This window comes from Miscanthus floridulus, chromosome 8, assembly GCF_019320115.1.
Source record: "Miscanthus floridulus cultivar M001 chromosome 8, ASM1932011v1, whole genome shotgun sequence".
In the NCBI taxonomy this organism is placed as follows: Eukaryota; Viridiplantae; Streptophyta; class Magnoliopsida; order Poales; family Poaceae; genus Miscanthus; species Miscanthus floridulus.
In genome coordinates, this window is record NC_089587.1 from 21,447,902 (window position 1) to 21,472,303 (window position 24,402).

The window sequence follows — 24,402 nt, forward strand, 5'->3', positions numbered from 1 at the left end:
AGACCGCTCCACTGACCACGCCGCCACAGTGATGAGCTACAGGGCTCGGGCATACCACCTTTGCTCACAAAACAACACGTAGCAAATACCTATACCGCCCCTGTGCCTCCCTTTGACTATAAAAGGGAGTGGCTCAGGTCGCTTCTAGGAGGGGGACACCCCGTGCAAGCGACGCACAACACTCTGTAACACACACACTCCTTCACTGCAAGAGATCAACATCTCAAGCAACCCATGCCGCTCTACGTAGAGACCTAGGACTAGCTCCCTCTCTCGCTTAGTTTGTAAGCCCCTACTACAAACACCTCGGTGCAAGGAATACAAGGCTTTCTCAGACAGGACGTAGGGCACCTATTGCCTGAACCAGTATAAACCTTGTGTCTCTTTGCATCACCATCTAGGATTAGGAACACGTGGTACACTTTCACTAGTCGATTGAGGACCCCCCGGTCCAAAACACCGATAGTTGGCGTGCCAGGTAGGGGAGATACTACATGTCAGCTTAATCATCCCAATAAGTTCTAGATGGCAGACCCCGTGCGGCCACTGCATCTCAGCACGGTGATCTAGTTCGGGAGCCTAGAGTTCATGTCTCTACGATATGAGTACGATATGGTACTCCTCCCACCCAGAGCCCCATTGACCGATGATGACATCATGCACCAGCAGCTCAGGCGTAGGCAGCGCCCGAGCTACCGCTCTCATCGTGCTCGCCAGGCACTACGCGGGCAGGACCACCCTAACACCGCGTGAGCTTAGGGCGATGCACTGCACTCCACCAGTATCCCATACCTAGCTGTTGGTATAGAGTCCCTGACTAGGGACCTATCTAGCTTAAGCCTGGGCAAGGGAAAGACGCCGGTGGCACGCAGCAACGCCCTGTCATCAAGCTCTACCCCACCACCTCCTAAGAAGTCAACTTCAGCAGAGCGGAGCCTGGCAACGCCACCATCCCCGTACCCCTTCGGGTTGGGCAATGCCGCCACCACCTATGCTTCCGCTCACGCAGAGCCCCTAGGACGCCACCAATGTTTTGCCCTCGACCTCATCGCCACAACCCCGACCCACACCCATGCTAACTCCTCAGAGGAGGACGAGGCGTGGGCCAGAGCGGACTTCTCTGGGCTTCGCGACCCTAAAGCCATACGCCGCTTCATGGCCGTGAGCGACTACTGCTTCGGCTACTCTGACTCCGATGATGAAGACACTTACGATCCTACACGTGAGTGCTTCAACATCGAGCTTGGGGTGCTGAGCATGAGCGATGAGGATGAAGGGGTAGGCAATCACTCCCCGCCCCACGTGGGGGCAGGTGACGCCACACCTCCACGTGTCGATCCCCCCCGCAGCAAGGAACGAGAACCCCACCCCCGAGGAACTTCGACGCCTAGACCTGGAGCAGCTCCGTGAGCTTCAGGCCATGGTCGAACAAGACTGACTCCTTCTACAGCAGCTCCGAGACACTCTCGAACAAGAGCAGCGGGGTCGTGGTGATGGTGGAGCAGCCCGGCAGAGGGCTCGCGACGTCAACCACCGCATCAACAATGATGAAGGGGGTTGACAACCCCCTATCTTCAATCACGCTAGCCAGAACGTCATGGCAGCAGTGATACTACTCCGGGCAATGCTCGAGTCCTCTACCTTGGAGGCACGACGGGTCTACGGCGAGCTCTGAAACCTTGTCGAGACCGCCGTGGTACAGCATGCCAAAAGTTCTGCCTCTCGATGACGTGGGGCACCTCGAAACTACCCATGACACTGCCTTGGTAGGATAGAGAGGCCTCGGTTCATCCCGAGCCTGCTCGGGCACCAAAAGCCAACAAGGCCCCCTCAGTGCACGACCGCCTCAGCGACCGACATGAGGCGCAAAGCGACCACGATGTGGTCAGCAGGCGACGACGCCGCGACAACGATGGGCCCACCCGAGGCTACCACCTGCACCAAGGCGGTCGCTACGACAGTGGGGAGGACCATAGTCCTTCTCCTAGGCCACCTGGCCCTCGAGTCTTCAGCAAGGCCATCCACAGCGCCCACTTCCTGGCCTGGTTTCGACAAACGGCCAACCTCTCAAAGTACAGTGGCGACACCAACCTTGAGCTGTGGCTAGCCAATTACCGCCTGGCTTGTTAGCTAGGCATCGCGGACGATGACCTGCTCATCATCCGCAACCTCCCCTTGTTCCTGTCAGACTCAGTGCGAGCCTAGCTCGAACACCTCCCTCCCTTGCAGATCAACAACTGGCGCGACTTGGTAAAGGTCTTCGTTGGGAATTTCCAGGGCACATACGTGCACCCCGAGAACTCCTAGGACCTCAAGAGTTGTCGTCAGAGGCCAGACGAGTCTCTCCAAGACTTCATTCGATGCTTCTCCAAGCAATGCACTAAGTTGCCCAGCGTCGGCGACTCGGAAATTCTCCAGGCATTCCTCTCCGGCACCTCCTGCCGAGACCTAGTTCGAGAGTTAGGTCGGAACATACCGACCACGGCAGCCATGCTCCTTGACATCGCCACCAACTTCACCTCGGACGAAGAGGCTGTTAGGGCCATCTTCCCCGACAACGACGCCAAGTTCATGGCAATCCCCAACATAGAACAGCTACGTCGATTCTACCCTTAAATTCCCAAGTATTATATACATTGTTTCTTGAAATACAATAAAGAAGCGTTCTTTGGTTGTTCTAATTTTTCGAGAAACCCCCCGAGCCCATCGATGGGTGATCGGCGTTACGATAACGCTATAAGGGAGACTCGGCTCTACCTCTGTAGAGGTGCCCACCGTGGGGCTCAAACAAGACTCGGCTCTGCCTCTGCAGAACCGAGCCTCTCTCGGGGGCTAGAAGGGGGGACCCCTCTAAGTCCCAGACACCATTTTTTAGTTGTTTTTTGAAAAAATTTCTATGCCAAACTCTCTCGCGTACTCTGACAAATCGATTGTAAAAAACCTAAGGACCGAAAGTCTATCTCAGGGCCAAAAGGCCGACCGAGCCACGAGACGGCCTACGCCTCTGGGCTACGGCAACTCCCTCACCACCTTTTACCCGAAGGGCAGCTTAGGCTCCGAGGAAGTTTTTTGCAAGAGATATGTTCAAAGACGAGATAGAGGGTAGAGGCTCGGAAATACAATAAAAATGATTAAAAAGCATGTAGACACAAGTACTTTAAAAGGCCTCGATGGCCACAAGCGTCATGGTACAATGATGTCAGTCCTAATCTATTTACATGGCCCCTTTGGCCCAAGTCAAAACTCAGGGTCGCCAGCGTCGGCGATCGGCAACCACCTCCTCTTCGAACAACCTGGCTAGTGCCGTGCCAGGGGCCTTGCCGCCTCCACCAGCTTCATGACCTCCTCCTCGGCCTTCTCATCATCCTCAGCCATGACATAACTGTCGCTGATGGCCTTGAGGTCCATGCCGGCGTAGTGCGAGGAGACGACGGCCAGGGCGCGCTTGATGCCCGTATGCAGCGCCCCCCAGAGCAATCCACTCTGGTCTGTTGGGGTCGGTGACCAGGCGAAGGAGACAATCATTGACGAGCGACTACAGTGTCGCTGCGGACACGTCGGACGGACCCTAAGGATCCGCCTGGAGGACAACAGCGTCGCTGGCCATGGGTGTGGTGGAGAATGCGACTACAGCGGTAACGCGTGCTCTCGCTTTCTCTCTCTCTCTCTCCTCTCCTCCCCCTTCTCCCTTCTTCTCCCCGGCGCTCTCTTCCATTGTTCTTGGCAACCGCTCGAGGGTAGAAAGCGTGAGTGCAGGCAGAAAAGGTATTTATGAGGGAGGAAAGAAGGCAAATGGGTGGGCGATGAAACTGGGAAGGTTATTTCCCAGATCTGGCACAGTTAATGTGGATCCGGCCAAACCGCCCACGCGCCCTACTTTTTCTCGCTAACCACGCACGTATAGTAACGTCCCATCCACAGCAACAGCAGGCACCATTCTGTCTCCTCGAGGAACCGCCTCCAAAGGCACACCTACCGTCGTCAACCGATGGGAAGGGAATATCCCCCACCCAATTCCTTTTAGACTAAGGAACTAGGCACCGAGCCCGTTACGGTCCAGGGGTTCGAAGGCTAGGACCCCGAGGGTCTCGACAGCCACCCCAGGACAAATAGAGTTAGGGATGACTATGGGTGAGCCCGTACATGGCTGAGGCCCAAGCAAGCAATTGCTTGGGATGCCCTAAGTCGTGTCCAAGACCAGCAGGGAGGTCTCTAAATGGGATTCCACCATAGGGAGGCGCCGAGCCCCCAGGGCTAATCGAAAGGCCCTGGGACTCACTAGAGAAGCCCTCTGGTACTTTAGGAGCGCGTCTCTAGACCGCTAGCTGACCCCTATTGAATGGGGCACGGGCCTCTACTTGGACTTACCCGGTAACAGCTCACCAGAGGTGTCACTGCTCGTGCCCTCCGAGGGTAGCCAGGCACACTCCACCCCTCCTTCCGAACGAAAAGGATGCACGAGGGCCACACAAAAAAGATAGGGAAACTCCTAATCGCCCTCTTGCTCCGAGCAGAGGCTTGAGGGCTCTTCCTGCAACCAAGCCGAGGCCTAGTGACCCAAACTCGCACTCGGGGGCTCAGCAAACGCGATAAAATGACTAAGGAACTAGGCACCGAGCCCGTTATGGTCCAAGGGCTCAAAGGCTGGGCCCTCAAGGGTCTCAACAGCCGCCCCAGGACAAATAGAGTCAGGGATGACTAAGGGCGAGCCCATACATGGCCGAGGCCCAAGCAAGCAATTGCTTGGGATGCCCTAAGTCATGTCCGAGACTGGCAGAGAGGTCTCTGAATGGGATCCCACCGTAGGGAGGCACCGAGCCCCCAAGGCCTATCGAATGGCCCTAGGACCCACTAGAGAAGCCCTCTGGTACTTTTGGAGTGTGTCTCTGGACCGCTAGCTGACCCCTATCGAACGGGGCACGGGCCTCCACTTGGACTTACCTGATAATAGCTCACCAGAGGTGTCACTGCTCGCGCCCACCGAGGGTAGCTTGGCATACTCCACCCCTCCTTTCGAACGAAAAGGATGCGTGAGGGCCACACAAAAAAGACAGGGAAACTCCTGATTGCCCTCTTGCTCCGAGCAGAGGCTCGGGTGCTCTTCCTACAACCAAGCCGAGGCCCAGCGACCCGAACTCGCACTTGAGGGCTTGGCAAACGCGACAACCCCCCCCCCCCTCAATAGGGAAAAAGCCCCTGGAGGAGTAAATCCACTCCTCTAGGGCCTCGGGGGCTACACCCAGTGGGTGCGCTCGCGCGCACCTACTGGAGCCTCGAGCACAAAACACAATCCCGACGGGAGCTGCTGCGAGCCAAGTCTCATCAAAACCTCAGGGAGAGTGCTCGCACTCCCCCCGAGGCTTGGGGGCTACTATCAGATACCATAAAAGGGGTACCCTAAGCAAGAACTGAAAAAAATCGCTTAGACCTCGTAAATATCAAAGCCAAGAGACAACCATTGGTAAACCTCCACCTTATCCGAGGCCCGGTTGGACCGCCCGGCCCACCTCAAACAATATCTAGGCTCACCCGAAGCGGGCTCGGCCCAGAATGAAACCACGAGGCCTCGGACGAGGTATCGATTCTCTGACTCACCCGAGGCCCCGCGCGCAAGGCCTCGGACGAGGTACCGATTCTTCGACTCGCCTGAGGCCCCACGCGAAAGGCCTCGGACGAGGTACCGATTCTCTGACTCACCCGAGGCCCCGCGAGCAAGGCCTCGGATGAGGTATCGATTCTCTGACTCGCCTGAGGCCCCACGCCACGAAGCCTCAAACGAGCACCCAGTTACCGACTCGCTCGAGGCTGGCTTGGCATCAACCCCATCACCGCCACCTTGACCGACTCCTCTAACAGGACGTCACATCCAACTAACGCGTCCAACCACTCCCGCGACATCGGCCGAACGACGGCACGATATAGCGGAGTGGACGACGAGATGGGAGTCACATCGACGCCATGCCGTCCGAGACAGGGTAGAGTAGGGGTTACCGGTCGCTGTGCTCGACACTGTACCCGTGGCTAACATCTGTGCTGCGCTGTGCTGCCTAACCCCTGCTCCAAGGATAGCGCGGTGTGGAAAGTCAAGTCCAGGTCCCTGTAGCCTCGGAATCGACGTACAAGACCAACTGCTCCCTCTGAGTCTCGGCTATCCGCTTCCAAGCTCCTATAGCCTCAGGACTCGCACCCACCGAGCCCCCCATGATGGTCCAGCCTCTGCATCGACTGGGCCTCGGCTCTCTACGTTGTCAGCGCTCTGGGACCAGCATGTCACCTGCAGTACGCACCATACCCTGCGTCAAGTCATAGGAGCTCCCACGTCTTGCAGAGGGCCAAGCTCATGTAGCCTCGGAGTCAGCGTACCCGCGCCATCGCATCAACCCGGCCTCGGCACTCCGTGCTGGTCAAACATACAGTAACTAGCACACCTCCAATAGAAGAAGGCACGCCTGCCACCACAAGAGCTCTCATGTCGCACAGGATCAGGTGTGACCGGCGCGTCGCTCCAGTGCACGGAGGACAAGACCGCTCCACCGACCACGCCACCACAGTGACAAGCTACAGGGCTCGGGCATACCGCCTCTGCTCACAAAACACCACGTAGCAAATACCTATACCGCCCATGTGCCTCCCTTCGACTATAAAAGGGAGTGGCCCGGGCCGCTTCTAGGAGGGGGGACACCCCGTGCAAGCGACGCACAACACTCTATAACACACACACTCCTTCACTGCAAGAGATCAACATCTCAAGCAACCCACGCCGCTCTACACAGAGACCTAGGACTAGCTCCCTCTCTCGCTCAGCTTGTAAGCCTCTACTACAAGCACCTCGGTGCAAGGAATACAAGATTGCTTTCTTAGACTGGATGTAGGGCACCTATTGCCTGAACCAGTATAAACCTTGTGTCTCTTTGCATCACCATCTGAGATTAGGAACACGTGGTACACTTTCACTAGTCGGTTGAGGACCCCCCGGTCCAAAACACCGACAGTATGAGAGATTGAGGGATTTTCTACTCTCTAAAGGGTTCACAATGGGTAAGGTTGACACCTCTTTTTTCATCAAGAAGATTGGAAAAGAATTGTTTGTGTTGCAAATCTATGTTGATGACATCATATTTGGATCAACAAATCAAGATTTTTGTGATGAGTTTGGAAAGATGATGGCTAATGAGTTTGAGATGTCCATGCTTGGAGAGTTGAGTTACTTCCTTGGTCTTCAAATCAAGCAATTGAAGAATGGTACCTTTGTAAGTCAAGGCAAATATATTAAGGACATGATCAAGAAATTTGGCATGTGTGATAGCAAAGTCATTAGCACACCAATGGGAACAAATGACAACTTGGATAGTGATGCAAGTGAAAATATGGTGGATCAAAAGTTGTATCGGTCTATGATTGGAAGCTTACTCTATGTGACCGCATCAAGGCTGGATGTCATGTTTAGTGTATGCATGTGTGCAAGATTTCAAGCCTCACCAAGAGAAAGTCATTTGAAGGCTACAAAGAGGATATTGAGGTACTTGAAGCATACACCAAATGTTGGTTTGTGGTATCCCAAAGGAGCAAAGTTTGAGCTAGTTGGTTACTCTAACTTGGACTATGCGGGATGCAAGGTTGAAAGGAAGAGCACCTCGGGCACATGTCAATTGTTGGGAAGATCACTTGTCTCATGGTCATCAAAGAAGCAAAATAGTGTTGCATTATCAACTGCCGAAGCTGAATACATATCCGCCGGTAGTTGTTGTGCACAAATACTTTGGATGAAGGCCACTTTGAGTGATTTTGGAATCAAGTTCAAGAGAGTGCCAGTGCTATGTGACAATGAGAGTGCAATCAAGTTGACCAACAATTCAGTTCAACATACAAGAACAAAGCACATTGATTTCCGCCATCATTTCATAAGAGATCACCAATAAAAAGGGGACATTTGTATTGAGAGTGTGGGCACCGAAGATCAACTTGCCGACATATTCACCAAGCCATTGGATGAGAAAAGGTTTTGCAAGCTAAGGAATGAGTTGAACATATTGGATTTCTCAAATATGTGTTGATGCACCCCCCACTTATATGACATGCCTCTCCTTCGAGCAATCCAAGGTAAAAGTTGATTGGCATGACATATATCTTTGCTAAGGACATGATTAGTGCATCCAGTCACATTTTCAATTTTATTAGGATCTTTCAAGTGGTTCTATTTTTTAGGCTCATTCATGAAAATCAAATGAATTTGATGTTTATATGGTATCACTATTGCTTCTATGCTTGACTTGATCTAGTGATAGCATATGACATGTTTGTGGGCTTGTAAACCTAGTGCTTAATCTAGAAAATGAGCTCTAAGTGTTTAACTCAACATGGTACAAGATAATCCTTATTTGGAGGTGTGAAGAAGCTTGTCCTTGGATCAAACCAAGTTAAATATCTTTGGCATATATTCTAGTTTGAACCAAATTTGGAACTTTGATCCTCATCCTATTGATTGACATTGATAATCTCGACCCTACAAGTAATACTATCTATTTTTGAACCTTTATGGTCATTGATGATAAAGGGGGAGAGAAACAAAGATAGTAGTAAAGATAGTGAAAAAGGGGGAGAAATATCATAAAGGGAGAGAAACATAAATGATATAGGGGGAGAGATATGACAAAGGAAAGGGATCAACTAAAATTTTGAGCACACAAGGGGGGAGCAAGCTCATGAACTTGTATGGTGCATTTGAATGTGCATTTCATATGTTTGCTTGCATGGCACAAGTTTTAAAATTCAATATCTATGCTTGTATGGTGTATGCTAGTTGTCGGTTTGAATGATGAAATGAAAACTAGCATGCATAATATATCTAGTGATTTCATTTCCAAATGTTTCCAAGTGATATTGAGCTAATCATGGTGCTAAGGAAGGTATAACGGTGCATTCCGATTGGTATCACAATTCAAAGGTCTATCTTTTATACCTTAGCATCATGTGGTAGGCATTGTCTCCTATATTTCCTATCTAAGCATATGTGCAAGCTACAATCCAAACTCTTAGCACATATGTAGGGGGAGCAATTGCTACCATTTGGAGTTCATGAAACTTGTCCATATCTTTTTACACATGGTAAATATGCTTGGGCAAGCAACAGGGATTCAATTGAATTTCAATTCATATCTTTGTAAAAGGGTTGTCATCAATTACCAAAAAGGGAGAGATTGAAAGCTCTAGTTTGGTTTTGGTGAATTGATGAAACCCTAAGTGCTAACCTAGTTTATCAAGTGATCATGAGATAGGCAGCACATTCCAAGTGGTGAAGCAAATGAAGATCATAACATGATGATGATCAAGTGCTTGGACTTGGAAAGAAGAAAGAGAAAAACAAAAAGCTCAAGGCAAAGGTATAAACCATAGGAGCTATTTTGTTTTGGTGATCAAGACACTTAGAGAGTGTGATCATATTTAGGTTTGATAGCCATACTATTAAGATGGGCAAATCTCGTATCGAAATGCAGTTATCAAAGTGCCACTAGATGCTCTAACTCATTGCATATGCATTTAGGATCTAGCGGAGTGCTAACACCCTTGAAAATATTTGTGAAAATATGCTAACACATATGCACAAGGTGATACACTTGGTGGTTGGCATATTTGAGCAAGGGTGAGGTAGATAGAGTTGAAAAGGAGTTAGTCGCGCTGGTTACAGAGTGACCGGACGCGTCCGGTATGGTGACCGAACACATTCGGTATTTGGCGACGAACTCCACGACCGGACGCGTCCGGTGTGAATCAGAAAACGCTGTGTTCGGCAGAGCAATCAATCGGACACTGGTAGCGTCTAGTCCGGTATCACCGGACGCGTCCGGTCGAGCAAGGATGCTTACTGTACTTCACTGGACGCTGAGGCTCAGTGTCCGGTCATTTTCTAACAGACGCGTCCGGTCGGCCTGGTGGCTTACTAGACTCGACCGGACTCAGTGGCTCAGCATCCGGTCATTTATAGTTCTACGTCCGGTCTGAGCGTTCGATCGCATGAAAGTATGCAGCAATGGCTATGTTGGTTTGAACGGGACACGTGGCAATCTGGGAGCTACCGAACATGTTTGGTATGCCGACCGGATGAGTCCGGTATTCACGACCAGTGCGTCCGGTGCTGCATCCGGTCAGTTGGACCAGAGCGTCCGGTCACCCCGCATTATACCTAGTGAAGGGGTATAATGGCTCTATTTTGTGGGGGCTTCTATTTAAGCCCCATGGCCGGTTGAAGCTCACACCTTTGGCCATTTTCATTGACATAGCAACCTTGTGAGCTTAGCCAAAGCCCTCCGACTCATCTCCATCATTAATTCATCATCTTTGTGAGATTAGGAGAGAATCCAAGTGCATTGCTTGAGTGTTTGCATCTAGAGGCACTTGGTGTTCGTGTTTCGCTGTGAATTTCGCTTGTTACTCTTGGTGGTTGCCGCCACCTAGATGGCTTGGAGCAGCAAGGATCGTTGAGCGGAGGGTGGTGATTGTCTCCGGCTCCGATCATGGTGATCGTGAGGGGTTCTTGACCTTTCCTCGGTGGAGAGCCAAAAGGTACTCTAGTGGATTGCTCATGGCTTGTGTGATCCTCATCTTGTGTTGGTTGTGCGGCACCCTATTGAGGGTTTGGCATGTGAAGTCAATTAGCATGTGAACCTCCAAGTGAGTGAATCACCACAACGAGGAGTAGCTTGCCGGCAAGCAAGTGAACCTCGGTAAAAAAATTATTGTGTTCATCATTGATTCCGAGGTGATTGGTCTTCATTGTTATTCATCCTTGTGATTGATTGGTTTCTTCATCTACACGGCGGTATAACCTTCTTGATCACTCTCTTTACTTTACCACAAACTAGTTGACAAGCTCTTTAGTGTAGCTAGTTGTGAGAGCTTGCTTGCTTGGTTGGTGTGGCTCTTTAGTTAGCTTTTGAGAGCACATTAACATAGGGTAGTGTTATAGCTATTGTGTGAATAGATACTATCTAAACTAGAATTGTGATAGGTGGCTTGCATTTTGAGTAGGCTAGCGCAACACTTGCTTCGCCTCATAATTGTCTAACCATTTTGTTAAGTGTTGTTGTAGAAATTTTTATTAGGCTATTCAACCCCCCTCTAGCCATTAGGACCTTTCAATAGGGAACTCCATCGACGCCGATCGAGTTTGCCTCACCTCCAAGTAACATCACAGAGTTCATGGATGCCTTCCACGAAGGTGAGGAGGTGTGGTTCCACAGGCTGGACGACATCATTGGCGGCACAGGTCCCTCAGGTCTAGCGGGCAGGCTGCTCAATGACGCATAGCTGCTACTCGTCAGTGCAGAGGAACCACCCACGTTCGCCCTAGCCGAGCATGATAAAAACTGGCGACGGGTGATGCTGGAGGAGATGAAGGCGATCAAAGAAAACAAGACTTGATAGCTCGTCGATCCACCTCTAGGATGTCGTCCGATCAGCCTGAAGTGGGTGTACAAGGTCAAGCGGGATGAGCTCGGTGCCATTGTTAAACACAAGGCACGTCTCATTGCCTGAGGCTTTGTTCAGCGCGAGGGCATAGACTTCGAGGAGGTCTTTACGCTAGTAGCACGTATGGAGTCGGTCTATTTGCTACTTGCTTTGGCAGCAACAAAGGACTGGCGCGTCCATCACTTGGACATTAAATCGGCCTTCCTCAACGGTGAGCTAGCAGAAACGGTCTTCATCAGGCAACCTCCAGGTTTCGCCGTCAAGGGAAAGGAGCATAGGGTGCTCCGACTGCGCAAGGCGCTCTACGGGCTGTGGCAGGGCCCTCGGGCATGGAACTCCAAACTTGACGCCACGCTGGGCGAGCTTGGGTTTCAACGGTGCACAACTGAGCACGCGCTCTACACACAGTGATGGGGGAAGGAGGAGCTCATCGTCGGTGTGTATGTGGATGACTTAATCGTCACCGACGCGCGCACGGAGGATATCAATAGCTTCAAGCGCGAGATGGCGTCTCGTTTTCGAATGACCGATCTCGGCGCACTCTCCTACTACCGCGGCATCGAGGTGAGACAGGGAAAGGAGGAACTCACGCTCGGTCAGAGCGCGTATGCCTCCAAGCTGTTAGAGAGGAGCGGCATGGCTGAGTGCAAGCCATGCGTGACTCCAATGGAGGAGCGGCTGAAGCTGACGAAGGCCAGTACCATGGCGAAGGTGGATGCGACACTCTACCGGAGCATTGTCGGCGGTCTGCGCTACCTAGTCCACACAAGACCGGACATTGCGTTTGTCGTGGGCTACGTCAGTCGCTTCATGGAAGATCCCAGAGAGGATGACTGGACTGCGGTGAAGCGGCTACTGCGCTACGTCAAGAGAACGATGGATCAAGGGATCATTTTTCCCAAGACCGGCGAGAGTAGGCTGCAGCTCACTGTGTTCAGCGATACAGACATGGCAGGGGACATCGACGGACGACGGAGCACCTCTGGGGTGCTCGTATTCCTCGGGTCGGCCCCAATTTCATGGTTGTCGCTGAAACAGAAGGTGGTGGCGCTATCTACGTGCGAGGCAGAGTACGTAGCGGCGGCCACAGCGGCATGCCAAGTTGTGTGGCTACGCTGGCTGCTGGGCGAGCTGACCGGCATGGAAGCTCATCCACTAGCACTGATGGTGGACAACTAGCCCGTCATCGCCCTCGTGAAAAATCCGGTTCTGCACGACCGGAGTAAACACATCGACGTAAAGTTCCACTTCCTCAGGGACTGTGTCGATGAAGGGCAGATCGTCATCGAGTTCGTTGAAACTGGTCGGCAACTCGCGGACGTCCTCACCAAGCTGCTCGGACGTATTCGACTCACGGAGCTGAAGGAGATGATCGGCATGGAGGGGTACAAAGGTTAGCAGTAGGATTATGGGAAGATTGTTAGATAATCTACTGCTACTTTGTGTGAACACAGCAAGGGAAGGCGGCGCCGAAAGGCCTCCTGCTGTAATACTGTAGCACTGCAGGTGCAGGCGGCGCACGGCTCACCTGCAGCACTGTAGGCACATGCAGTGGCCGGCACAAAGTTAGCCCTGTATGTTATCTAGTCACTGTTGCAGCAGGGCAGCTGTACTGGGACTAGATGGATATAGTTGTATAAATAGACTACCACGGCAACTCAGTAAAGATAGTTCAGATTTGCCATCTCACAGACTGGGCTTCGGCCAACGCTGGTGTTCTGTATTGTGTGTGCTTGCTCTGTTCTCTCTTCTTCTTCTAGCTCCAGCCATAGTATGTGGGGACGGACAACGCTTGTTCGTGGTCGGCACGGCTAGTGGGTCCTCGGCAAGACCGATGAGTGGTTCACTCACCTGAGCCGGTGATCCTGTGGGCCAACAATAACAGCTTCGTTCCTTCATTTTAACAGAATGCTACTTTCAGTTTATGGTCTAACCATTCGGTGGTATTTTACGGGAGCACAAACTTTTGATGGTATTTTACGGAGATCGCGATCTTTCAATGCTACACAACCAATTTTCCATAATTTCAAATACACAAATCAATAGAGAATAAGATGAAATAATACCTAATGTACATCTTATCTGAGATTTCCTGGCTGTTGTACAACTACAATACATATCCTCGGCACACTTATGTGCGCTAATAGAACAATGGGAAGAAAAACACCCCGCTGTCACAGAAATTTCAATCGCCTGCAGGACCATCTTGGGTTTTAATCAACAACAAAAACAAAGCTTATAGTCCCAAACAAGTTGGGATAGGCTAGATATCTCTTGCAGGTTGATCCAAGTAATACATCATGTGAATGGGGCAGCAAATTTGTAAGTACTGCTGTGTTCTCATGCAACAATCTCAGTGCTGGTCGCCTCCTTGTTGCAAACTGACCAATCCGAAGTATGTTCCAGAGGGACCCTTAGCCATAAGGGATGCATGTGTGCCCTTCTCCACAACAATTCCTTTCTCAAGCACAGTGATCTGGTCACAGTTCTGGATTGTGCTGAGCCTGTGCGCCACCACAATACTTGTCCTGCCAACCATCACTCGGTCCAATGCCTCTTGTACCACCTTCTCTGACTGGCTGTCCAGTGCACTTGTAGATTCATCCAGTAGCAGGATAGCAGGGTTCTTCAGGATGGCACGGGCAATTGCAATGCGTTGTTTTTGGCCTCCTGAAAGCTGTACACCCCTCTCACCACACCATGTGTCATATCCATCCTTGAGGTTGCTAATGAAGTCATGTGCATTCGCAGACCTTGCAGCATTCTCAATTTCTGCTTCAGTTGCTGTTTCTGTACCATACACAATATTTTCTCTTATTGTACCTGCAAATAGTGTTGGTTCCTGGCTGACTAATCCAATGTGTCGCCGCAGGGCTCTGAGATTGTATGTTTTGATGTCTTTACCATCGATCTTCACTACCCCCCTAAGTGGGTCATAGAACCTCTCTATGAGCCCAATGATAGTCGACTTGCCAGAACCACTTTGCCCAACAAGGGCTGTTGACTTGCCTGGTTGGATGCTCAAGGAGAAACCTTTGAAGATAATCACATCTGGCCTTGACGGGTATGCAAAGTCAACTCCTCTGATGTCAACCTCACCTTTTAGCCTCTCTGGTTTGTATCCCTCAGGGTTGTCAGGGTCAATTTCGGTTTCCCTGTCAAGAACAGCAAACACTGAAGCTACTGCATCAGCACCCTTAGCAAGGTCTGTTGTCATGCTACCTGCATCTGCAATCACACTCCCTGTGCTTACTAGTATCATGAAGGTCTGGAATAGTGCCTTTGAAGTTATGTGATGCTCAGCCACGAGCTTGCCACCATACCAGAAATCAAGGGCCCATGTGCATGTCATGAGGCTCATGGAGGTGCCAAGGCCCAGTCCTGCAAACCATGACTGTCGGATGCTTTCCTTGCGTGGCCCATCTTGTGCTTGGTGAAAGAGGCGTAGGATGCGCTCCTGGGATGAGAAAGCAGTGATGGTGCGGAGATTGGAGACAGCCTCAGCTGCTAGCCTGCTACTTTCAGATTGAGCCTGTATTGATTTCTGGGACATGCTCTTCAGTAAGACACGGCGAGCATAAAAGCAAACAATGATAAGGGGTTGCACTGCTATCATGACAAGGGCCAAACGCCAAGCGATCACCAGACCCATAGTGCAGGCTATGAGAACTGCAGAAACTGTCTGGATCACTAGAGCCATTCGATCACCCACAAGAGACCTCACCTGCCAAAAGAAGTATATGAATTGTCAGGTATTATTTTTTATAATAAGCATAAGCTTTTCTTTGGTTCGTATACTTACGATGTTGGCATCCTTGGCAAGTTGTGAGCATATGGCACCACTGGAGTTCTCATCACGGTCAAACCACCCAATCTCAAAAGTAAGGATTTTTGCAAGCATCTGTTCTCTCACTCTCTTGGTGAGGTATTCCCCCATGGCACCGAAGTTGTAATGTTGCCCAATATTGATCAAGAATGAGAGCACTGCAAGAGCAACAAAGATGAGTGCGTAGGTCCTTGTTTTGTCCTTGATCTCATTATGGTCTGCCAAGAAGTAGATTGAGATCATGCTGCCCATGGCATATGAATATACAGGCTGTATGCCTCCAAACACAATTGCACTGAAACTTCCCATCAGAGCCTGCTTCCACTCTGGTGCATTAAGCATCAGTAACCTTCTGAATGATGGGACGGGAAGCTTTGGCTTCTCGGTAATATTATCATTTTCTGCGTCACCCATTGACCGTCCTGAGCTTGACCTGCTAGCTGCAGAGAACCTCCTGCTCATGCTGTGGCTGCTAGATTGCCCCGCAGCAGATGTACTTCCAGTTCCACCAACCTGATTGGCCTCCCTTGAATCACTGGTCTGCTGAAGGCGGACAAGAGATGTGTACAGGCCATTCTCATTGGCAATGAGGTCATCATGGGATCCCAGCTCCTTGACCTCACCATATTGCATCACAGCAATCATGTCAGCATTCCGGATTGTGGAGAGCCGATGTGCAATGACAATGGTTGTCCTGCCCACAGAAGCCAGGTCAAGTGCCTCTTGCACAACACGCTCTGACTCTGTGTCCAATGCACTTGTGGCTTCATCAAGGAGGAGGATCTTGGGTGACTTAAGGATAGCTCTGGCAATAGCAATCCTCTGCTTCTGTCCTCCAGACATTTGGACACCACGCTCACCCACCTGTTTACAACGTATATTTCACATAAGGAAGCATTAGTCCCATGTTTGTTGATTTACACAATATCAACATATTTATGCTCTCCTTATCTGTCAATTCTATTGACAAAATCACAATCAAAGTTTGCTTTGGTAGAGTCTTAAACTTAAATTCATTGTATCAACTGTTGTTTGTACGACCCTCCTTTTTCCATTTCAGAATTTGTTGAAGATTAACTATGAAAATCAACATGTATGTACAGTCTATCCGATGACATGCTGCTTGATGGCATCCTTCTAGCTTCTAGTGATGCTGTGGGAGTAGGACTTCCTTTTGAATTCTACAGCTAGCTTCTTTTGAATGCTCTAGCTTAATAATCTACTGTTTAAAAGGGTTATCCTGTTCTTCTCTTAAAAAAATTACCTTCAATAAGTTGTCTAGAAAACTTAGAAAAGAATCTATCATTGGAAGGCAAAGGCTTTGTTTCTAGAGGATGGTCAGATTGCCCAACTTTAGTGATGAGATGGGGCATACTGGTAGACCTGCTAGATTTCCTTGTTTTTCTTTGTGAACATGTTGATAATTCTTGTGTATATACATATAGTTGGTGATGTTATTGAGGCCACTACACTGCTACATTCCTATCAACGTTTTGTCCTCTCAGACTAAAATCTCTCTCTTTCGTGTAATGTCATATTATGTTACCCCCAACAAGCTTGATTTTGTAACTGATTGAAGCTCTCTCAGTGGCAAACAGAGTTCGCCACTGATGGGAATAGGCCTATCGGATCGAAACTGTTGCCAGTGATTTCTCAGTATACTTTGGTGCTCATATTATACTACAGTATTTCTAAAGTGTTTCTGTTGTCGTTCTGCAGCAGTGACATGCAATAACTCTCTTTCATTTGAACCGGTTTGTTATGAAGTCTGGTAGCAAGATTACTATGGAAAATATTGTTCTCGAAAAAATACAAGGCAATGTTTATCCACATCAGATGTTTGAGCCATTTGCAGATACATTATTTTATTCTTGGAGCTAACTCACCCTATTGTTTCTGTTATTTTCACTAAGGTCACTCAGTCCGTTGATTCATAGTCTCATACAAGTTGTTCAAGGCCAACATAATTGTAACCGAGTGCAGATAATAGTCATTTTTGAAGCAAACTGGTGTGATAAGGTGAATTGAAGGCAAGTTCAACTTTTCAAGATTTTCCTTTGATATCTATCCATATTGATAATTGAAATGGTTGTTTAGTTATCTGGTAAGTAACATTAATATCACAATTACAAGGACATAACTTTGTATTTTCAGGTTGAAAATCCCATTTATCTGTCTTCCAAACGTGTAGTTAACCTTCTATATTATTTGAGTTGACCATTCTATGTTTTCATGGCATGTATCTATTCCCCTTAAGCAAACAAATGCCAAACTGCGGACCGAAGTCAACCGCTAGTGAAATAAGTTATTACTCTCCTATTCCTATGGATGCTAATATGAAATGCCATTAGTATTAGTTACCCTCAAAATGTTACAGTTTAAGTCATACTGGCCACTATCTAATTCAAGATACATGGATGCTACTTGTGCATTATTTATAGGAAATTAACCATGTGCATTGAGAATTGTCATGGTTTACAGTACTGATTGTTGGCACAGCTTAACTGTAGTTGTACTGTTAAAATAAGCTGTTTCTCGCTATCTAGGACACTTTCCTGTGGTCTTTTCATGAGTGCATGCTTATGAACAATGGAAATGAAAGTTCAGTGGCAAAGTGGTCCTTTATTGTTGTCAAACTCACAATAATACTGGGAGGATATTTTGGGTACCTATCAGGTCATCTTGTTAGAGTTTTGCCCACATCAAAGTCTAATGTGCGCTAATATTCAGTGCCCCACATCCGGTTTGCGCACAGTAGAATTTGCTTGTGGTGGGGGTCTGGCCACGAAAGAAACATTTCAGGTTTACATGCTTGCCACTGAGTCTGATATCATTAGAGGCATCTTCCATTATTAGCTGGGGATGGCATCTTCATGAAGTCCCACGTTAGGATAGCTAGGCAGCCCGAAAAGTTCTCTTTTCCCCCTTTTGTAATTAGTATGGCAACGATCTGGAAAAAAAAGCTCCTTTCCTGAATCATTTTAACTTTTTTTTAACATATTAAAGCCTCATGGTGGAAGCACTTTGTGCCACTACAGACATACTAGCACGGGCACTTTCTTCTGTCAATCTCTGCCTCACGTATATTGCTGTCAAAATTATTATTGCGTGACAGGACCTCAGTGAAATCCTGTTCGCTGGGAAAGTTGGCACACCCAAAACTGTTGGCTGGCAACCCTTTTCCTGGTTACTAGATTTGCAAAAAGGTTCTGGCTATTTGTCTTCTGCGTCCACCAACCACGGAGTCACACACCCGGAGTGGTGGGCTAACCATTCTCCCTTTCCCAATTTGGGGTCACCATTCAATCCTCTATGATTCCTAGGTCCTACCATAAGCAACCTTGGAAAGCGTGTGCTCTGATCCCTCAACATTTGAAGAAGGATTGTAATTGAAGTGGTGTACATAGCAGCCTTAGAAATACTGGCACGGCAGCTAGGAGAACAGGGTTCAGCTACTATTCTCTAGTGGAAAGGATGGAATTTCTAGTAGAGATGTGGATGTATGCTCAACCGGCAATGAGAGATCTTCTGGCCAAAGCAACCGGCACTCTTGAGGAAATATGCTGAAACCGCAATGAGGACTATGACTGCCCAATAAAGGCAATTTGCTAGGTTTCAGGTATTTCCGTGGTCACCTGTATTTCTATCTTTACTTCTTTTTCTTTCTGTTATGTTATATATTCAATGTAGATGATGTAGTGACGCAATGGGGCACCTATATGGTGTCGATTTTTGGGCTTACTATTGCTTCCATTTCCTGAGTGGGTGGTTTGGTACTTTGGTTTCTTCACTGTATGACTATAGTGCTGTTTATCCACTCACTTTTGCGTAACTAAGCCCTCTTCTATTTCAACAGTCCTAGTACTGTAATTTTACTCTTACTAAAAAGCTGCCAAGCTGGAGATACTTGGACTGTCCGACGTCTACCTACATTGACATAGGTGAGTGCTCCACCTATCGAGCTCTTCCTATTCATCCAGATAGACCAGAATATGAATAAACTTAATTTGATCTTGGTGCTTAAATAGCTATTGTTACAACCATGTACGGTCTAACCCATTTCCAGCTCCACCAAGAGATTCACTTTGTTCAACTGATTATTTTCACTGTGATAGTTCAACAATTTCCAGTGGGCAGAGATTTCCTGGGAGCTCGGTGCAGAGAGCACTCAGATTTCTTTGAAGGCACAGCAGGCAGGACCCAATGACCCATGTTCTAAGGCCTTGTTTAGTTGGCGATTTTTTTTGAAAAATGATACTGTAGCACTTTCGTTGTTATTTGGCAATTAGTGTCCAATCATAGTCTAATTAGGCTTAAAAGATTCGTCTCGTGAATTTTGTCTAAACTGTGTAATTAGTTTTATTTTTTATTTATATTTAATGCTTTATGCATGCGTCCAAAGATTCGATGTGACGAGGAATCTTGAAAAATTTTGCAAAATAAAGTGCAACTAAACAGGCACTAAGCCAGCGATGCGGCGCCTAGCTAGCAAGCCAGCAGCTAGCCAGCTATAGCATAGCCAGCACTAGAATAAACTGATGGAGTAGTGGACTAGGGCCTGGTTTAGTTCCACCCCAAAATCCAAAAAGTTGCTACAGTACCTGTCACATCGAATGTTTGCGGCCCGTGCATGGAGCATTAAATGTAGACGAAAAGAAAAACTAATTGCACAGTTTGGTGGGAAATTGCGAGACGAACGTTTTAAGCCTAATTAGTCAATATTTGGACACTATTTGCCAAATAAAAACGAAGGTGCTACAGTAGTCCCAAAATCCAAATTTCGCGAACTAAACAAGGCCTAGGTTGTGTTGCTTCCAGATAATGGGGAGCAGTACTACACTAGAAACAAAAAGCTCTTGCTTCCAAAGCAAACCTCTACTCCTAGCCTACCTTTGTTTCAAATTTTCTATTTCTTTGAATAATTAGGAGTTCCTTTGGATCAGCATGTAAAAGATGCACAATTGACCAAAGACTAAAATAATGGAGTTAGTGACGAGTTGGGATCCCAAAGCCACATGTACTGGTCACCTAACCATGCATGCTGAATTATATAGTGAAAATTTGTTTGTTGGGGCATGTTTGTTTCAGTTTAGTTCTTGAAGCACTTTAGCCTTCGACTGCACTTTCTATTGTTCGAATGTTGTTGAGTAATTGATTTGCTTTTTCTGGCTTTTGAGTTGTCTCCCATGTCAGCTTTACCCCCACTTTCACAAATTGATCCAGAATTTTTTCATTAAAAAAAAGGAGAAAAGAATATCATGATTACTCTTTTCACTAAAATTTCGAATACTCCGTAGTCCGTTCTATATGTGGTGGACCTAAACACGTCAGTACTCCGTGAAAAACAACAAAAAAATATGGAAAAATTAGAGCATAAATTCCATGCGACATTTAGGCATTCTTATAGTACTACTAGTGTGCACGAAAAAGCAAGCATCATCTCTTTTGGGGAAGAAAAAACTTGACAGTGACTTGCAAGGGTAAGAAAAGCGTAGCGAACCAAACGACTGCATGCATACGCCAGTTGCAAAAGTGGTGTGGTAAATAGCTTGCCTGCGTGCCGTAGCCCTGCGGCAACTGGGAGATGAAGTTGTGGGCGTTGGCTGCCTTCGACGCTGCGACGACCTCCTCCTCCGTGGCGTCCTCCTTGCCGAACAGGATGTTCTCCCGGATCGACGTCGCGAACAGCGCCGGCTCCTGGCTGACGAGCCCCATCTGCGCGCGCAGCCACTTGAGCCGCAGCCGCGGGATGTCCACGCCGTCCAGGGTCACCTCCCCGGCCGCCGGGTCGTAGAACCGCTCCAGCAGCGCGATCACCGTCGACTTCCCGGACCCGCTGCCGCCCACCAGCGCCACCGTGCGCCCCGCCGGCACGCGCAGGTTGAAGCTCACAAAGATCGGGGTCTCCGGCCGCGACGGGTAGCAGAACTCCACGTTCTTGAATTCCACCTCCCCGGCGACGTTGGCCAGCTCGTCGCCGGCGCTGCTCTCCGAGTCGATCTTGGGCACCCGCTGGATCACCTCCTGGACCCTCTCCGCCGCCGAGCTCGCCTCGGAGAAGTACTTGACGTTCGACAGCCCGGACCCCAGAGCTCTGCATGGTTTCGTTAATGGCGCCGTCATCACATCATCATCTAGGACTAGGAGTAACATGCAGCAGAGCAGACCGATGATAAAATCACGGTTACGTACAGGCCACCGACGACAATGGCAGCGGAGACGGCGAAGACGGTGCCGCCCTGGTATCCGTGGTACATGACGAGGCGGCTGCCGTACCAGACGTTGAACGCCCAGATGGTGAAGGTGATGCCGTTGCTGCCGATGGCGACGCCCTTGGCGAGTCCCTGCTTGATCCCGAGCCTCGCCGACTCCTCGAGCGCGGCGGAGAACTGCGCCATGGTGGTGCGCTCGGCTACGAACGAGTAGACGGTGCGCACGGACGAGACGGCCTGCTCGGTGATGGCGCCGGGGCGGGTGTACTGCTCCCTGATCCGGCGCGCGAGGCCGATGAGGATGCGGCCGTACATGAACCCGGGGATGATGAGCAGCAGCACGGACGGCAGCGCCACCAGCGTGAGGTGCCACAGCAGCGCGAACCCGACGGCGTAGCTGCCCAGGAACATGGAGCAGTTCATCACGAAGTTGGGCACCTTCTCGCTCAGCACGTCCTGCACCACGAGGCTGTCGTTGGAGACGCTGGTGATCACCTCCGACGTGGACCCCACCTTGAGGTCGAAGTACTCCACGTCCTGCCGGAGCACCGCCCGCAGGTACCGCTCCCGCATCCGCGACGCCTGCCGCTCCGCCGTGCGCGCCCAGCAGTACCCCTCTGCGTGCATATATGCCAACGACGGCACAACGATTATCAGCTAGCACGTACGGTGCGCGCGCAAGCAAGCAAACCGCCAGCGGCGGCATTGGCACCCATCCATGCATGTGCAGCGCCGGCTCACCTAGGAACGCCATGACCATTCTGCCGAGCGCCAAGAAGACGAGGTTCCGCGCGTTCTGGTAGCCGAGAAGGAGAGGAAACGACGTCAGCTTTTGCTATGACACTGGCCAGAATCAACCGGGAGGCGAGAGAGACATCTACCTCGTTGACCTTGGAGCTGAACTCATCGAGGAGGTCCGGCCCGTTGCCGAGGTCGTTGAAGATGCGGCTGGTGATCAAGAGCATGACGGGCGTGGACATGCCGTCGCCCATGGCGCCCACCAGGCCGAGCACCATGAGCACCACGTCCGCGGCGTCCGCATGCATGAACACCGACGCGAACGACCGCATCACCGGCGCCGAATTCTTGGCCTTGGCCGCCGCCTGCGGCGGCCCGTCGTCCTTACCCATGTCCGCCGGCGAGGTCGTCGTCGCTGCCACCCCGCCGCACTCGCCGCGCCGTGTCTCGCTTGTAACCTTGCCCCTGTTGCGGATTTTGTGAATCGTGATGGGGGCAATAATAATAGAGTATATAAGAGAATTGACTTTGGCTCACGGCTCTTGTGGCCAAGCTACCTTAGCTAGCTAGCCTTTGGCCTCGTTTTCAGGCCGTTTAGGCGGTAGGCTCTCTGACTGAACCTCTGGAGGAGAAGAGAGAAACTGAGCCCTCGTTTAGTTGACGGATTCGGCCGCGGCAAAATGACTGTGCCAGCACTTGTAGCATTCTGTTTGTATTGGTAATAATTGTCCGATCGTTGACTAATTAGGTTCAAAACGTTCGTCTCGCAAAGTACAACCAAACTGTACAATTAGTTTTTTATTTCATCAACATTTAGTACTCCATACATGTATCATAAAGTTTGATGTGACGGGGAATCTTCTTTTTACATAGTGCCAAAGTTTAGATTTTGGGTAACTAAACACCCCTGAGGGCTCTTATATAGGGGTACGTCTCAGTTAGGCCATGTTTAGTTGCCCCAGGTTCCAGAATTTGGCACTATGCAAAAAGAAGATTCTCACATGGAGTACTAAATGTTGACGAAATCAAAAACTAATTGCACAGTTTGGTTGTACTTTGCGAGACGAACGTTTTGAGCCTAATTAGTCAACGATTGAACAATTATTACTAAATAAAAACAAAATACTACAGTGTAGCTACAGTGGCACAAATTCAGCCGACGCCGAATCCGGTGGCCAACTAAACGCGGCCTTAGGCGCATGCGCCATCACTAGTCAACAAGATGTACTTGTGTCCTTGCTTGTCTCGTGTCATTCTCTCTGTACGCGCATCAGTATGCTTGGAAACGCCATTCCCAGCATCTGCTATATGCTGAAAGAAAAAAAAAAGCATTTTCAATTAAAAATTAATTAGTCGTACTACACAAAATATTTTCTCTCTGTACTAAAATACTTGACGTTTTTTACTTTTAGACATTTTGTTTGATTGTTTGTATAAATTCAAATTTTTTGTATAAATATTATTTATTTTGTTTGATTTATTTTATCATTAGAGATACTTTAATAATGACTTATTGATTTTATTATTTGTAAAAACAACTGAATAAAATAAATGGTCAAATATGATATCTACAAGTCAAAAGTGTCATCTATTTTGGGAGCGAGGGAGTAAATGTTTTCGATTTCCAGAGACAAGCAGTGCTAAATGATCTATGTTAATGTACTCCCTCCGTCCTTGAATAAATAGATTTTTCTAAAGTCGTCTTAAGTCAAACTTTTTAAACTTTAACCAAATTTCTAGAAAAGTCCGTCAACATTTATGACATAAAATTAGTATCATTAGATATATCATAAAATATATTTTCATAATGTGCTCATTTTATGTCATAGATGTTGTTACTCTTTCATATAAAATTAGTCAAACTTAAGATTGTTTAACTTGCACGGATTCTTGGAATTGATTTATTTGCAGACAGAGGGAGTATTATTTAAAGAGGCCGTCGACTAGCCACCCGCGCCCACTTATCTCTATAAATGATTTAAAAAACTGCCAAAAAATAGCAAAACATTTTTCTAAACCCTAAATAGGCACTGCGGTTGAGCGTCCTAAATCATGTTTTTTTTTTCCTTTCGAAACACATGCACGTGTGCTTCCTATGGTTCAAACTCATGACCTCTTCTCGCGTAACTTCTTACCACATTACTACACACTAGTGAGTAT

The 24,402-nt window shown here is 48.8% G+C and overlaps 2 protein-coding genes across 2 annotated transcripts; one reads left to right on the forward strand and one right to left on the reverse strand.

The window, feature by feature from the left end:
• The first annotated feature begins 12,168 nt into the window (after positions 1-12,168).
• On the forward strand, positions 12,169-12,645 carry LOC136468678 (secreted RxLR effector protein 161-like). Its single transcript, XM_066467166.1, has one exon. It carries the CDS (start codon positions 12,169-12,171, stop codon positions 12,643-12,645), a length of 477 nt encoding a protein of 158 aa, XP_066323263.1.
• Positions 12,646-13,483: 838 nt separating this feature from the next.
• Positions 13,484-22,701, reverse strand: LOC136471313 (putative multidrug resistance protein). Its single transcript, XM_066469041.1, has 6 exons — positions 22,386-22,701; positions 22,246-22,300; positions 21,485-22,121; positions 20,846-21,386; positions 15,269-16,156; positions 13,484-15,190 (listed from the first exon to the last, which is right to left on the reverse strand). Exons 1-6 carry the CDS (start codon positions 22,632-22,634, stop codon positions 13,820-13,822), a joined length of 3,741 nt encoding a protein of 1,246 aa, XP_066325138.1. The 5' UTR covers positions 22,635-22,701; the 3' UTR covers positions 13,484-13,819.
• Positions 22,702-24,402: the final 1,701 nt, after the last annotated feature.